General features: G+C 45.6%; 1 protein-coding gene across 1 annotated transcript in view; it reads right to left on the reverse strand.

The window, feature by feature from the left end:
- Positions 1-1,155: 1,155 nt before the first annotated feature.
- Positions 1,156-12,113, reverse strand: part of SPARCL1 (SPARC like 1) — a 50,020-nt gene continuing 39,062 nt past the window's right edge. The window contains exons 9-11 of the mRNA XM_055137670.1: positions 9,865-10,013; positions 7,928-8,076; positions 1,156-1,586 (exon numbers count right to left, since the gene is read on the reverse strand). Of these exons, the coding sequence (XP_054993645.1) occupies positions 1,558-1,586; positions 7,928-8,076; positions 9,865-10,013 (327 nt within the window). The 3' untranslated portion in view covers positions 1,156-1,557. The remainder of the gene's footprint in view (positions 1,587-7,927; positions 8,077-9,864; positions 10,014-12,113) is intronic.

Consider the following 12,113-nt stretch of genomic DNA (forward strand, 5'->3'; position numbering starts at 1 on the left):
GTCCCCAATACACGAACAACTCCTTTAAGTACTGTAAGGTGAATGGTGACCAGTTCTTTCATTGACAAATTTCAGATGTCGGGAAGCTCGATTATGGAGTCTATATTTTTTGACATCTAGCCTTTACTATGCTTAATGGTTGCCCAAAAAAAGAGTCCAAAGAAAAGCATGGGTTTTCTTTTATAATACCTATTCTTGCTATCAATGCACAGGAAAAATGCTTTTCTTTGACTGTACTGAACATCAGCACTCCGAGCTTTGTTATCTTGGCCCTCCCTTTATTCTGAGGACACGGACATGTATAGAAATTTTGTGTCCCTCTCTCTCCTCTGCCACACGCTTGCAACGGCATAAAAGCCAGAAGATATTTCTTCAAGTAGCAGTTAATCATCTCCTTTGTAAACTGAGTTTGGTAGAGGGCACTTCAGTTGTTTTATTTTTCTTTTAGACAAAGAATGTTCATGAGCAGCTGCTACCTAACAACTGAGCATTTCTGACTACAATTATCTGTGACTAAAATATTAGTTTTCATTATGGTTGGTTTACAATACTATGATATTTCAGGGGGTTAGCTTCATATCGGCTTGGGTTTGATTCCTCTGTCCCTCTCGGAGAGCCCGGCAAGCTACCGAGAGTATCCCGCCTGCACGGCAGAGCCTGGCAAGCTCCCCTGTTGTATTCAATATACCAAAAACAGTGACAACAAATCTCACAATGGAGACGTTACTGGTGCCTGCTCAAGCGAATTGATGAACAATGGGACGACAGTGCTATAGTGCTACAGCTTCATAACACTCTGTGTGTGTGTGTGTGTGTGTGTGTGTGTGTGTGTGTGTATGATGGTCACTCTCTCACCAGCAGAGTCTAGTGCTGTCCCCATCACTGAAAAGACCCTTTGTCCTTTTGTACTCTCCCTCTCTCTCCCCATCCCATCCTGCACTTCCCCCCCGACCCCCATTTCCCGTTTCCCAATAACCACCATAGGTTTGCCGAGTCTAGGAGTGAGTTTTCTACAACCAGACCTTTGTCTCCCAGAAGGAAGGTCGGCAGCCACACCCAACACTCTTTGGAAGCACAATTACAGTTTGATATGACGGGAGCTCTGAGCTGGCCTTTCACATGTACTTGAAATAAATGACTAGAAATGAACTTGCATACGCATTTGGATTTTTATTAGGTTATTAAGATACTGGAAACAAGACACATTAACAATTAAAGAGCCTCATTGCATTTTCTTGATGTGCAGGTATTATAGACAAAATGAACGTAGCTTTTCAAGTTTCATGATTAGTACATTTCTCGTAAATGGATGCAGAGTGTAATAAGTTAGGTTGTTCACGAACAGTTATGCTGCATTTTGCATATATCGACTGGGTTTTATTTTCAGGTACTACTAGATGCCTGGCGCATACAGTATGGCTAAGTAGTTGCTCTCGTGTCTTCTGAGCAGGGCAGACACTCGCCAGCCAGTCTCTGGGAGCCCGACAGCTGTGCGGATTTCAGATGTGGTGATACGGATGCAGATGCTGGAAAGTCTGAGTGCATTCGAGACCCACCTCAGAACAGGAGATTTTCATCTATGTCTTCTGCAAAACACACACAGAACAGAACATGCTTTAGAATGTAGCCATGGAAAAACCATGGGCGGAACTCCCCCCCCACCCTGCCGCTAGAGAGGAGAAAAGCATCTCTTTAGGGGCTGAGTATACAATGACTCTCAGCCCTCCCAGGGTGTCAGAGTAACAGTGAAGCTTTGAGAAAAACGTGTTCACAGCCTTGCCTTTGACTTCCTGAACCGGAGTGTCCAGGCTGAGCTTCACTGACAGGGCAGGTGGGGGGGACGGATCAGCCGGGAAGTACCAAGTGACTTTCCCGGAAGGGTTGCTCACATATGACACAGGAATAAACGCAAATCTTGGGTCAGTTCACTCCCGTTTTCAACCTAGTAATTGTAGAAGAACTTGTTCTTCTAGAGAAAAAAGACAGCGTCTTGGAGGGGCAAGCGGATCCCTGCTTGCTGGCCTGGCCCACCTCCACTCAGGAACCGTTGAACCAGAACTGAAAGCACGCTGATGTGAGGAACTCTGGGCTACTAGAAATTTTCCCTGCTCGAGACACGTTACTCCTCAAATGAGGAAAGGGTGATGCCTCTGGTACATAGCTTTTGAGAACTGACTATTTGTGAAACAGGAAGAGTAGTCTCATTGCTTAAAATTTGGTTTCTATCACATTCATTCATACTTTTTGAATTTTGTTTTCTTTTTGGGTCACACCCAGCAATGTTTAGGGGTTAGTCCTGGCTCTGCACTCAGAAATTACTCCTGACAGTGCTTGGAGTATGGGATGCTGGGGATCGAACCCGGGTCAGCCGCGTGCAAGGCAAATGCCTTTTCCGCTGTACTATCACTCCATCCCCCTCATTCGTAGTTTCTGTCTTCTTCCTATTGTTCTGTTGAAAGATTTAGGACTATTCTACTCCCCTTCCTCAGGATCACTCTGAACTCACTTATTTTCCTTTCCCCCTTATATATTTCATTTAAAAATGATGTATTTCACGTTAGTGGTAAATATGCTGTTTAACCTGTTAGCACTATGTAGGTCATCCATAAACACTCATTGAACAAATGAATGAATGAATGAATGGATGAATGCTTAACCCCATGCACCTCAAAAAAATTCCTTCGCCCTCTCTCTTTCTTGCCTTCAAACTTGTACTCTACCCTTTCTCACTCCTATTCTTTCTCAACCCCAAGAACTTGATCTCAGTATTAACTGCCACCGTTCAGCTGTTCTTCCTCTGAAATAGCTCCTTCCACATGGCACAGTTCTATTTTTTCCGTTCAGGAGTCTTTTTATTCTCCTTCACGGACTCCTTTTCCTGTGCATATTTGCCATCTAGATTCCTGTTCTTCAATCTGTGGTGCACAGATTGGTCAAAGTCTGCAGAAATTTCCTGGCGGTTGGCCCCAGATATGCCCCCAAATCCTGTGGCAGGTTTAACTGGTCCACAGGTGTGGAAAATCGAAGAATACTGATCCAGATGTTGTTCCTGGTGTTCGATCCTTTTCCATGTAACTGAACACAATTTCCTTGGGGAATTAATTTTCTCTCCTGAGGTCAGTTACTATGCATAGTCATTATACTCAAACGTGCATTTAAAATTTCCAAATACAGTGTTTATTTGTTGTGTTTGTTTATTGTTGTGTTTGTTTGGGATCACACCCACACATGCTCAGGGCTGACTCCTGGCTCTGCACTCAAGGATCATTGGGCTGGCTCAGGGCGTCATGTGGGATGCCGGGATTGAATCTGATTGGGCCACATGCAAGGCAAGTGCTCTACCCACTCTACTATCTTTCTGGCCTCCAAACATTATCTTGAAAAGCAGACCCATAGAGTCAGTTACCCTTACCCAGGGACAGTGAAACATCTGCTCTGTATCACTCCAGTTTTGGAATATGTGGTGCTGAAACATGCACCTTATGGTCAGTTATCAGTGGAGCATTAGTATCCTAAGTGTTAAAAAGCTCAGCGGGTCCAAAATAGAATTTTTCATTTCACCAAATACACTTCTGTCCTTATATTTTTGACTTCAGTGAAAAGTGACTTGCCTCTTTTTTTGTTGTTGTTGAATCACCATGAGCTACACTTACAAATCTTTCATGTTTGAGTTTCAGTCATACAGTGATCGAACACCCATCCCTCCACCAGTGCACATTCTCCACCACCAATGTCCCCAGTATCCCTGCCCACCCCTTCCACCTCTCCCCCTGCCTCTATGGCAGGCAGTTTCCCTCTTACTCTCTCTACTTCTGGGCATTATGGCCATCATGTTTGGTCCTTTATCTACTTTCAGCACACATCTCCCATTCTGAGCGATCCCTCCAACCATCACTGACTTAGTGATCCCTTTTCCACCCCAGCTGCCTTCTCCCCCAGCTCACGAGGCAGGCTTACAACCGTGGAGCAATCTTCCTGGCTCTTGTCTCTATTGTCCTTGTCTCTATTGTCCTCACACTATGATATTTTATATTCCACAAATGAGCGCATCATTCTATAAGTGACTTACCTCTATTGAACTTCCCAAAAGAGGAACCTGGGAATTGCATTTCTATTTGTTGCAATCTCTTAATGGGCTGTTCCTTTCACACCCACATTTTTTCTATCAAATATGGTCTTATTTATGTATGCTCTACATCTTGACTCTTTATTATCTTGAACATGACTAGATATATATTTAATACGATATATTTAAACTATGTACTTTAAACTATAATATATTTAAGATACATTATATTTAAATATATATCTTAAGTGATTTACATTTCTTTCCCTCCGCCATAACTCCTCTAGTTTGAGTTCTCCTCATCTCCTGCTGGGGTTCACCACAGTGCCCTATCAACCGTGCTCTGGCTTCTCCACAATCTGACTAAAGGAACCTTGCTTACGAACAGTGAAATCACTAAGTATGAAACTTTTTGGTGACCCTCCAGTGCTTTTAGGGTGATGTCTTTAGCTGGCTTAGTGGGACCTACAGGCTCTGACTTGCTCACACTCTTAGTCTGACTAGGAAAGTTTTTCTAGGACACACAAGGATAAATGTGCTTGTGTGTCAATACATCCCCTGTCATGGTAAAATGAATAAATGAAATTTGTCTTCCAAATGGAACCTCACTTTTCCATGCAAGTAAAAACGTGACTCTGGCTGAAATATTTAAGTACATCTAATTCAGACTGAAGGTAGTTAAGATTCAAGAAAATACTAAGGAAAATTGATCTTGCTCTTCTGTGGGGTTCTCAGTACTAAGGGAAGAAGAAAGGATATATTTACAATGGAGATAATTTTTTTCCCCCACTTTGGTCTGTTCAGCTGCCTCCCAAAGCAGATCTTGTTTACTGGCTCTGACCAAGTATTTAATATCTGCTTTATTGGCTCACTATGTGATAATCCTTTCCGTCCTTAAAATAACGTCATCCAAGCCAAACCACAGTGAACAAACAAGATCATTAGGAGCTTTGCGAGTCATTGAACTTGAAGCTCTTCCTGCTCCTCCCAGACACCAGCCCCGCTCTGAGCCCAGCGACCTCGACATGTACGAGAATTGCCAGAACTTTCAAAAGAGCAGAGCAAAGCTCTCTGGCTTCCTTACACGGTGGGAGTTTGTCCAAATTTTCCTTTTGATCACTCCTTTAAAGTCACATGCCCTGGGAAAATGGCATCTAAGAATATGCCCTGTCCCACCGAATATTTTTTTGCTTCTTGATAGTGGATGGAAGGTTCAGGCAACTGTACCTATATAATTTTGTCTCTTTATTATGGGCATTAAAAAAAACAGCTTTGGTCACTTTTTGGGATATAGCTGAATTCATAAGTACTGTGCTCATGAAACGGATGTTGGGAAGGAAATAGTAATTATTTGTAAGGGTCTAGGTCTTAATAGCTTGTTGACTTGTGGGACTAAAAGGAAGTGATGAAGAAAGGAGAGGAGGGAAGGAGAGAGGAGGGGAGGAGAGGGGATGGGAGAGGAGGGGAAGAAAGGGGGAGAGGAAGGGAGGGAGGGAAGAAAGTATAGCTGTTCTAGTCTGGGTAAGACCAAAAGGTGTGGGTAGGCAGTTGAGGTGGGGTCATGGCACACTCAGGCATGTCGAGGCCGCTAGTTTGAGCAGATCCACCTTTGGGAGGAGTGGAAAAGCAACCAATCATTGCTCAACTAACTTTTCATCAAGTTTTCCTGTTCCTGCAACAGGAGATGTGCCACTGGCGTCTTGCCTAATTTGCACAGTGGGCCACCCATCGGCATTCGGTCTACTCCGCACCCTCATGTTGCAGAGTTGACCAAAATGAGAACTATCTTTCCTTTACCATGTGGTTATAAGCCCGGCCTTATCCAAGGCAATGCAGAACATGATTCGAGGGTTACATAAATTTGTGTCTCCCAGGCTACAGTCCTAATCAAACACCAAATAAAAGCTTTCATTATGTTTCAGTCGGCTCGGGCTCAGTCTGTCTGGGATGACACTTTCTACCAATCCCGGTGGAGAATAAACTCCGCGGGAGCGGGTCCCTGAGACCCCCTCCTCCAGCAGCCTCCCTCGGGTCAGAGTTGGACCGTCGTGTAGCTTAATGCCACATGGGCAGGAGAAAGCGTGTCACTTCTGAAGTGGCTATAAAAGATGCTTCAGATTTAGTCTTGCTTTCCCTCTCTCCTCCTTCCTCCTCCTGCTTCTTTTCCCTTTCCTGCTTCTTCCTCTTGCACTTGCTCTCCCTTTCCGTCACTCATTCTGGAAAAAGGCCAGAGGCAGTTCCTTGAGAAGACCTGTGGAAAGGACCACATGGCAAGAACGGAAGCCTCTGGGTCCAAGCTATAGTACAGACACTTCTTGCAAGCAGCCACCCTGGTTTGATCCCCTGCACCACATGTGGTCCCCTGAGCACCACTAGGAATAATTCCTGAGCCCAGAGCTAGGAGGAGGCCCTCAGCACTGCTGGGTGTGGCCCCAAAGCCAATCAACCAAGCCAAAGTGAGAAATGAAGCCTCTGTCTATAGCCTTGGGTCCTCACGGCAAGAAATGGAGTCTCTTATCTGTACCAATCACAGTTTAACTTATTTAACAGAATATAATAGAAGAAAAGGACAATTCTTCTACACACATATATGTACATATAATAACCAAATATTTTATGCTCAGCTATTTCTTCAATTTCAAGGCATTTTAAAGTGAATTATGCATTTGAATGGAGAATGTATATATATTTTTGCTTTTTGGGTCAAGTGACTTTGCACTTAGGAATTACTCCTGGTAGTGCTCAGGGGACCATATGGGATGCTGGGGATCAAACCCAGGTCAGCTGTGTGCAAGGCAAACGCCCTACCCGCTGTACTATCGCTCCAGCCCATGAATGGAGAATATTTTTTAAGTGAAGTTCTTTTGGGGAAATGTATCTCTTTTTTGGAAATCATCAACCTTTGATAAAATTCATTATTAATTGATGCATAATCATTATCATGTGTGTTGTGAATATATATGTGAAATTTCTACTCTAGAAATTTGATGTTCATCATTGGCACATCCTGCCAGCAGTATTTATTGCTCATTATTTGCACATCATTCAAATCTTGCTCATTGAAAAAGGTGCTTGCTCATAAAATTAAGTCGAACTTAGGGAAAGAAAATAAAAAGTAGGTGAAGACAGAATCTGGCAAAACTCATGTTTATATTTAAATTATACCTTGACAGCAGCCAATAAAAAAATCTACCAGTTTTTAAATTTTATTTATTTTTGTTTGTTTGGGGGCTACGCTTCGCTGTGCCTAGGGCTTACTTGGGCGTGGCCGGGGGACCAGTGTTGGGTGCTGGAGAGAGAACCCAGGTTGGCCATAGCCAATGCAAACTCCTTACCCATTGAACTATCCTTCCACCCCCACTTGCTAATTTATTTTTAATCATCAAAAGAAAAAGACATGGGTCATTCTGGGTTAATGCTTGGGCACAGCTTGCAGTGGTATATGGCCTAAGTTTTCGTGTGTTGATATCTTAGAATACATTATAAGACACCTTTCCATCTCTGGTCGTCAGAATCCGACTTGCTGTTTTATTCTTTACATGTAATTTGAAAAGAAACTTTGGCCTAATATCCAGACAGATGCAGGCTATAAATACCCTTCCCTCTTTTCCTCCTTAGTCAGACGGGATCTGGCCCAGCTCCCTGGGGTCCCGTTATCTTCTGAGTTTTTAGCCAGCTGCAGAGCCCTGCGTGTTTCTCGGTCTCTGCCCGCGTAAGAAACAACGTTGCACCGACGGCGCGTGCGCTGTGGCCCTCTGCCCTCCCTGTCGCACCTCTGAACACGCGGTCAGCCGGCTCGAGGCGGGCTCGGGCCCCAGGGCTAGTTTGGAGCAGAGCCCAGCTCTGGCTGCCACCGTTTACCTTCTTTGATCCCGAAGCAGTGTCCCCACTCCTTCAGGGTGATGTGTTTATCCTTGTTGGGGTCACACTCCTCGAAAAAGCGGGTGATGCAGTGTTCCATGGGCACCAGGGACGCGCGCAGAGGAGCCAGCTCAGAATGCGTCAGGACCCTGTAAGAGATAAAGGACAGGGGCTGGAGCGACAGCACAGCGGGGAGGGCATTTGCCTCGCACGTGGCCAACCCGGGTCTGATTCCCAGCATCCCACTTGGTCCCCCGAGCACCGCCAGGAGTAATTCTTGAGTGCATGAGCCAGGTGTAACCCCTGTGCAACGCTGGGTGTGCCCCAAGAACAAAAAAATAATAATAAAAAAAGGACAGGCTGGAGGGAAAGCTCTTTCTCAGGATCACCGAAGACACTTTTCTCCCAGGGGAGGCTGAGCCGGCGGAGAGAAAGGCAGTTGTGAAGCGCTGTGGATGACACCCGCTGTGTGTGCCTAGGGACGGTGACTTTAGTGGGGGCGGGTCCAAGGTCCCCTCTTCCCTGGAACCCGCCCCACTCTAGAGCCCTAGGGCCTCCCTGCCAGCAGCCGTGTTCACACAACCTAGTTCTCACCCATCCCTGTGAAAAAGGGTTCTTCAGTTTTCCCTTGTCAGTTGTCAGGAGACACTTCTTTTTTAAAGATAAGAACTTTATGTAAACTCCACGGCTTACAAAGCTGTGCACAGTACAGTTGCCCTTGGCGCCTGGTGTTCCAACCCCAATCTCAGGGCCAGAGTCTGTCTCCACTTTCCCCCTTCCCTCCAGGCCCGCCCTCCTTAGCAGGCTCAAAATAATTTATTGTATATTGCTTGTTACAACAGAATGGCTCATGGATTTGTTAAAAAAAAAAAGTTCAGTCAAAGAAAGTTTATGAAAACTGTTGCATCATACAATGTGGTTATCCGAGTCGGAGTCAGTGACATTATTTACCATTCTTCACTAGCCAAGGCAGGGAAGACTCAGCAATCCTCCTCAGCCAGAAAACGTAAACAATCTTGTGGGCAAATGAAGTGTTAATAACCTCCATGGTCTCCGAGCCACTAAGCAGAAGCTGCAGCTTCGAAAGGGCTTAACTAGCCTAACATCTGCCCAGAGCCGCATGTTCGCAGGAGGTGTCAGGGTACCCTCGCCCAGCCTGGCAATTCCAAGAGAAACAGAGAGCACTGTTTGTCACAGAGCAGTGGCCCGCCCTAGCACTATTGCGAAGAGAGCCCACAGACACCCTAGACAATGATCAGCTGCACTCTTTCTCTGAGTCCCATTTCACCTGGGGCGTTTCTGTATTTATTCAGTACACTTTCTTTTTTTTTTCTTTTTTTTGTTTTTTTTTGCTTTTTGGGTCACACCCGGCGATGCACAGGGGTTACTCCTGGCTCTGCACTCAGGAATTGCTCCTGGCAGTGCTTGGGGGACCATATGGGATGCTGGGATTCGAACCCGGGTCGGCCGCGTGCAAGGCAAACGCCCTACCCGCTGAGCTATCGCTCCAGCCCCTCAGTACACTTTCATTTCTTTTCAACTTGGAATCTTTGTTTTCCGTAGCCAATTTTGGGGGGAGCTTGGATGAATCCGAGATCACTGGACACCACCCACACCGCAGACTCAAGCCTTGCTCTCGCCCGAAACACTCTGACCTGAATGTTGTGCGCATGGCAGGTGGCCTGACTTGGACCAGGTCAGAGACGCAGTCTCAGGAGTGAGCAGGGAGGGCATCTGGGGGGGGGGCAGCTGGGAGCAGTGACCTGGCCCCCTTCTGTCACACTCAGTGGAGGTTTGTATTTAGACCCTGCACTTGGCTTATCAAGGTTCTAGAATGGAACAAGAAATTTCCCGATCTTTTTCGAATTATCTTTGCATCAAGAGCTAGACATTATAGAGGGGAATGACCCAATAATGGGCAAGCAGAGGGTTTTTACCTGTCCGTGGGATGCTGGTCAAGTTCACTGAACTGCCAGTGCACAGGATACACGTACATGTGGTAATTTTTCTTGAAGTCCCGTAAGAGAAGGTCAATGGAATGGTCTCCGGCCAAGAGTCTTTTCTCATCCAGGTAGATTTTCTTGACCTGGGATTAGGAAGGGGGAAGGCCATCAGGGAATCAGATGGGGTTAATGGCATCATCGTTTTCTTCCTTCCTTCCTTCCTTCCTTCCTTCCTTCCTTCCTTCCTTCCTTCCTTCCTTCCTTCCTTCCTTCCTTCCTTCCTTCCTTTCTTCCTCCCTTCCTCTCTTCCTCCCTCCCTCTTTCTTTCTTTCTTTCTTTCTTTCTTTCTTTCTTTCTTTCTTTCTTTCTTTCTTTCTTTCTTTCTTTCTTTCTTTCTTTCTTTCTTTCTTTCTTTCTCTCTTTCTCTCTCTCTTTCTTTCTTTCTTTTTCTCTATCTATTTCTTTCTTTCTTTCTTTCTTTCTTTCTTTCTTTCTTTCTTTCTTTCTTTCTTTCTTTCTTTCTTTCTTTCTTTCTTTCTTTCTTTCTTTCTTTCTCTCTCTCTCTCTCTCTCTCTCTCTCTTTCTTTCTTTCTTTCTTTCTTCTCTCTCTTTTTTTTTTTTTTTTGCTTTTTGGGTCACACCCAGTGATGCACAGGGGTTATTCCTGGCTCTGCACTCAGGAATTAGTCCTGGCAGTGCTCGGAGGACCACATGAGATGCTGGGAATTGAACTTGGGTTGGCCATGTGCAAGGCAAACGCCTTACCCACTGTGCTATCGCTCCAACCCCAGTATCATTGTTTTCTATCTCTTCAAGTTTTACTTGAAAAGTGACTGACAGGAAAACGTGCTAAAGTCATTTGAAACCAGGTTAAATACCTTCAAAGCTTTTATGTGTGTGTGGGGGGGAGGGGTGGGTTTGGCTCTCACAGGACTGTGCTCAGCACAAGTTTCTGACTGTGCTCCAGTGTGCCCTCTGGTGGTGCTCAGGAGCCCAGGCTGTGCCAGGGTCGGGGCGGGCACGCCAGGCACCTGTTAACCTCTGTACTCTCTCTCCAGCACAGTCTTTCTTGTTTGACAGAGGACAACAACTAATTTTTTATGGACGAATTTTTTCTTTTATTAGCTTTATTTTGGTCTTTTCTGGGCCACAACCAGCAGAGCTCAGGGGACTGCACGCAGTGCTGGGCTGGAACTCAGGGGGACCCCGTGGAGGTGGGTGTACTATCTCTCGGTGAGTGTACTATCTCTCCAGTCCTTAAAACCGATGAAAAAAATTTAAATTCCGCCATTTCCTCCTTTAGCCCAGCCGTGGTCAATGCGTTCCTTGAAATATGAGAAGGGCTTATGGGAAGGCTGAAATGATGTGGGCAAGACTGTTAGTGAAAGTCCTGCTTCTCCCTCCCCCGTCTCATGCCATTGTTAAGCCTCTGATTTCCTGCCTGCTCCCACTCAGTCTCCGCTCAACCTTCCTGTGCTACGCATCAGACACCACCGATCAAATTCCCGCGTCACAGAGAGAACATGCTCCAAACGCACTGTGACATCTATTAGAAAGAGGATAGACATTTGTGTGGGGCAAGGCGTGGAAGCCCTCCAGCTGTGACTCCACCCAGTGGGTATTTGGAAGCCATCAGATCAGGATTTCTACCCGCTCCCAGAGTTCCCAGGCCTGAATTTTCTCATCAACTCAAGAACACCTTGCGTGTGTTTCCTTCACGACTGGATGATTTCCGGAAGCAAACAGCCTCGGCCATCTTTCACGGATGGGGGGATCTTGCACTCATAGCCCCTCCCACCTCATTTCATATTTCCCCTGTATAGCAGAGAGCCTTGGAATCCTTGCCGTTGTACATCCTTCCTCCCATTCACGGGTCCAGCCCCCACACTCAGCCCCCTCTCTTCCTCATGTGTGGAAACAGTGACCGTCAAGGTCAGCTATGGCCAGCCTATGCAGCCTTTAGTTCCCGTCTTACCATCTGGAATCAGCATCTGACACAGTTCGTAAACACCCTCCTCCCTTTATTATTCTTTCGTGGCATGCTTCATCTCACCAGACACACTTTATACGTGCATCCTCATAAACACTTTCATGTACTTCTATATCTGTAAGGGTGTTAATTCTTGCATATGGGTTTATTTGTTGGGACTCTGTCTCTTTGCTCGAGTGTGAGCTCCTAAGGTAGAGGTTTTTGCTCAGGATTTCATTGTTCTTTCTCCATCGAGTAAATTGATTCCAGATAC

This window comes from Sorex araneus, chromosome 5, assembly GCF_027595985.1.
Source record: "Sorex araneus isolate mSorAra2 chromosome 5, mSorAra2.pri, whole genome shotgun sequence".
Lineage (NCBI taxonomy): Eukaryota > Metazoa > Chordata > Mammalia > Eulipotyphla > Soricidae > Sorex > Sorex araneus.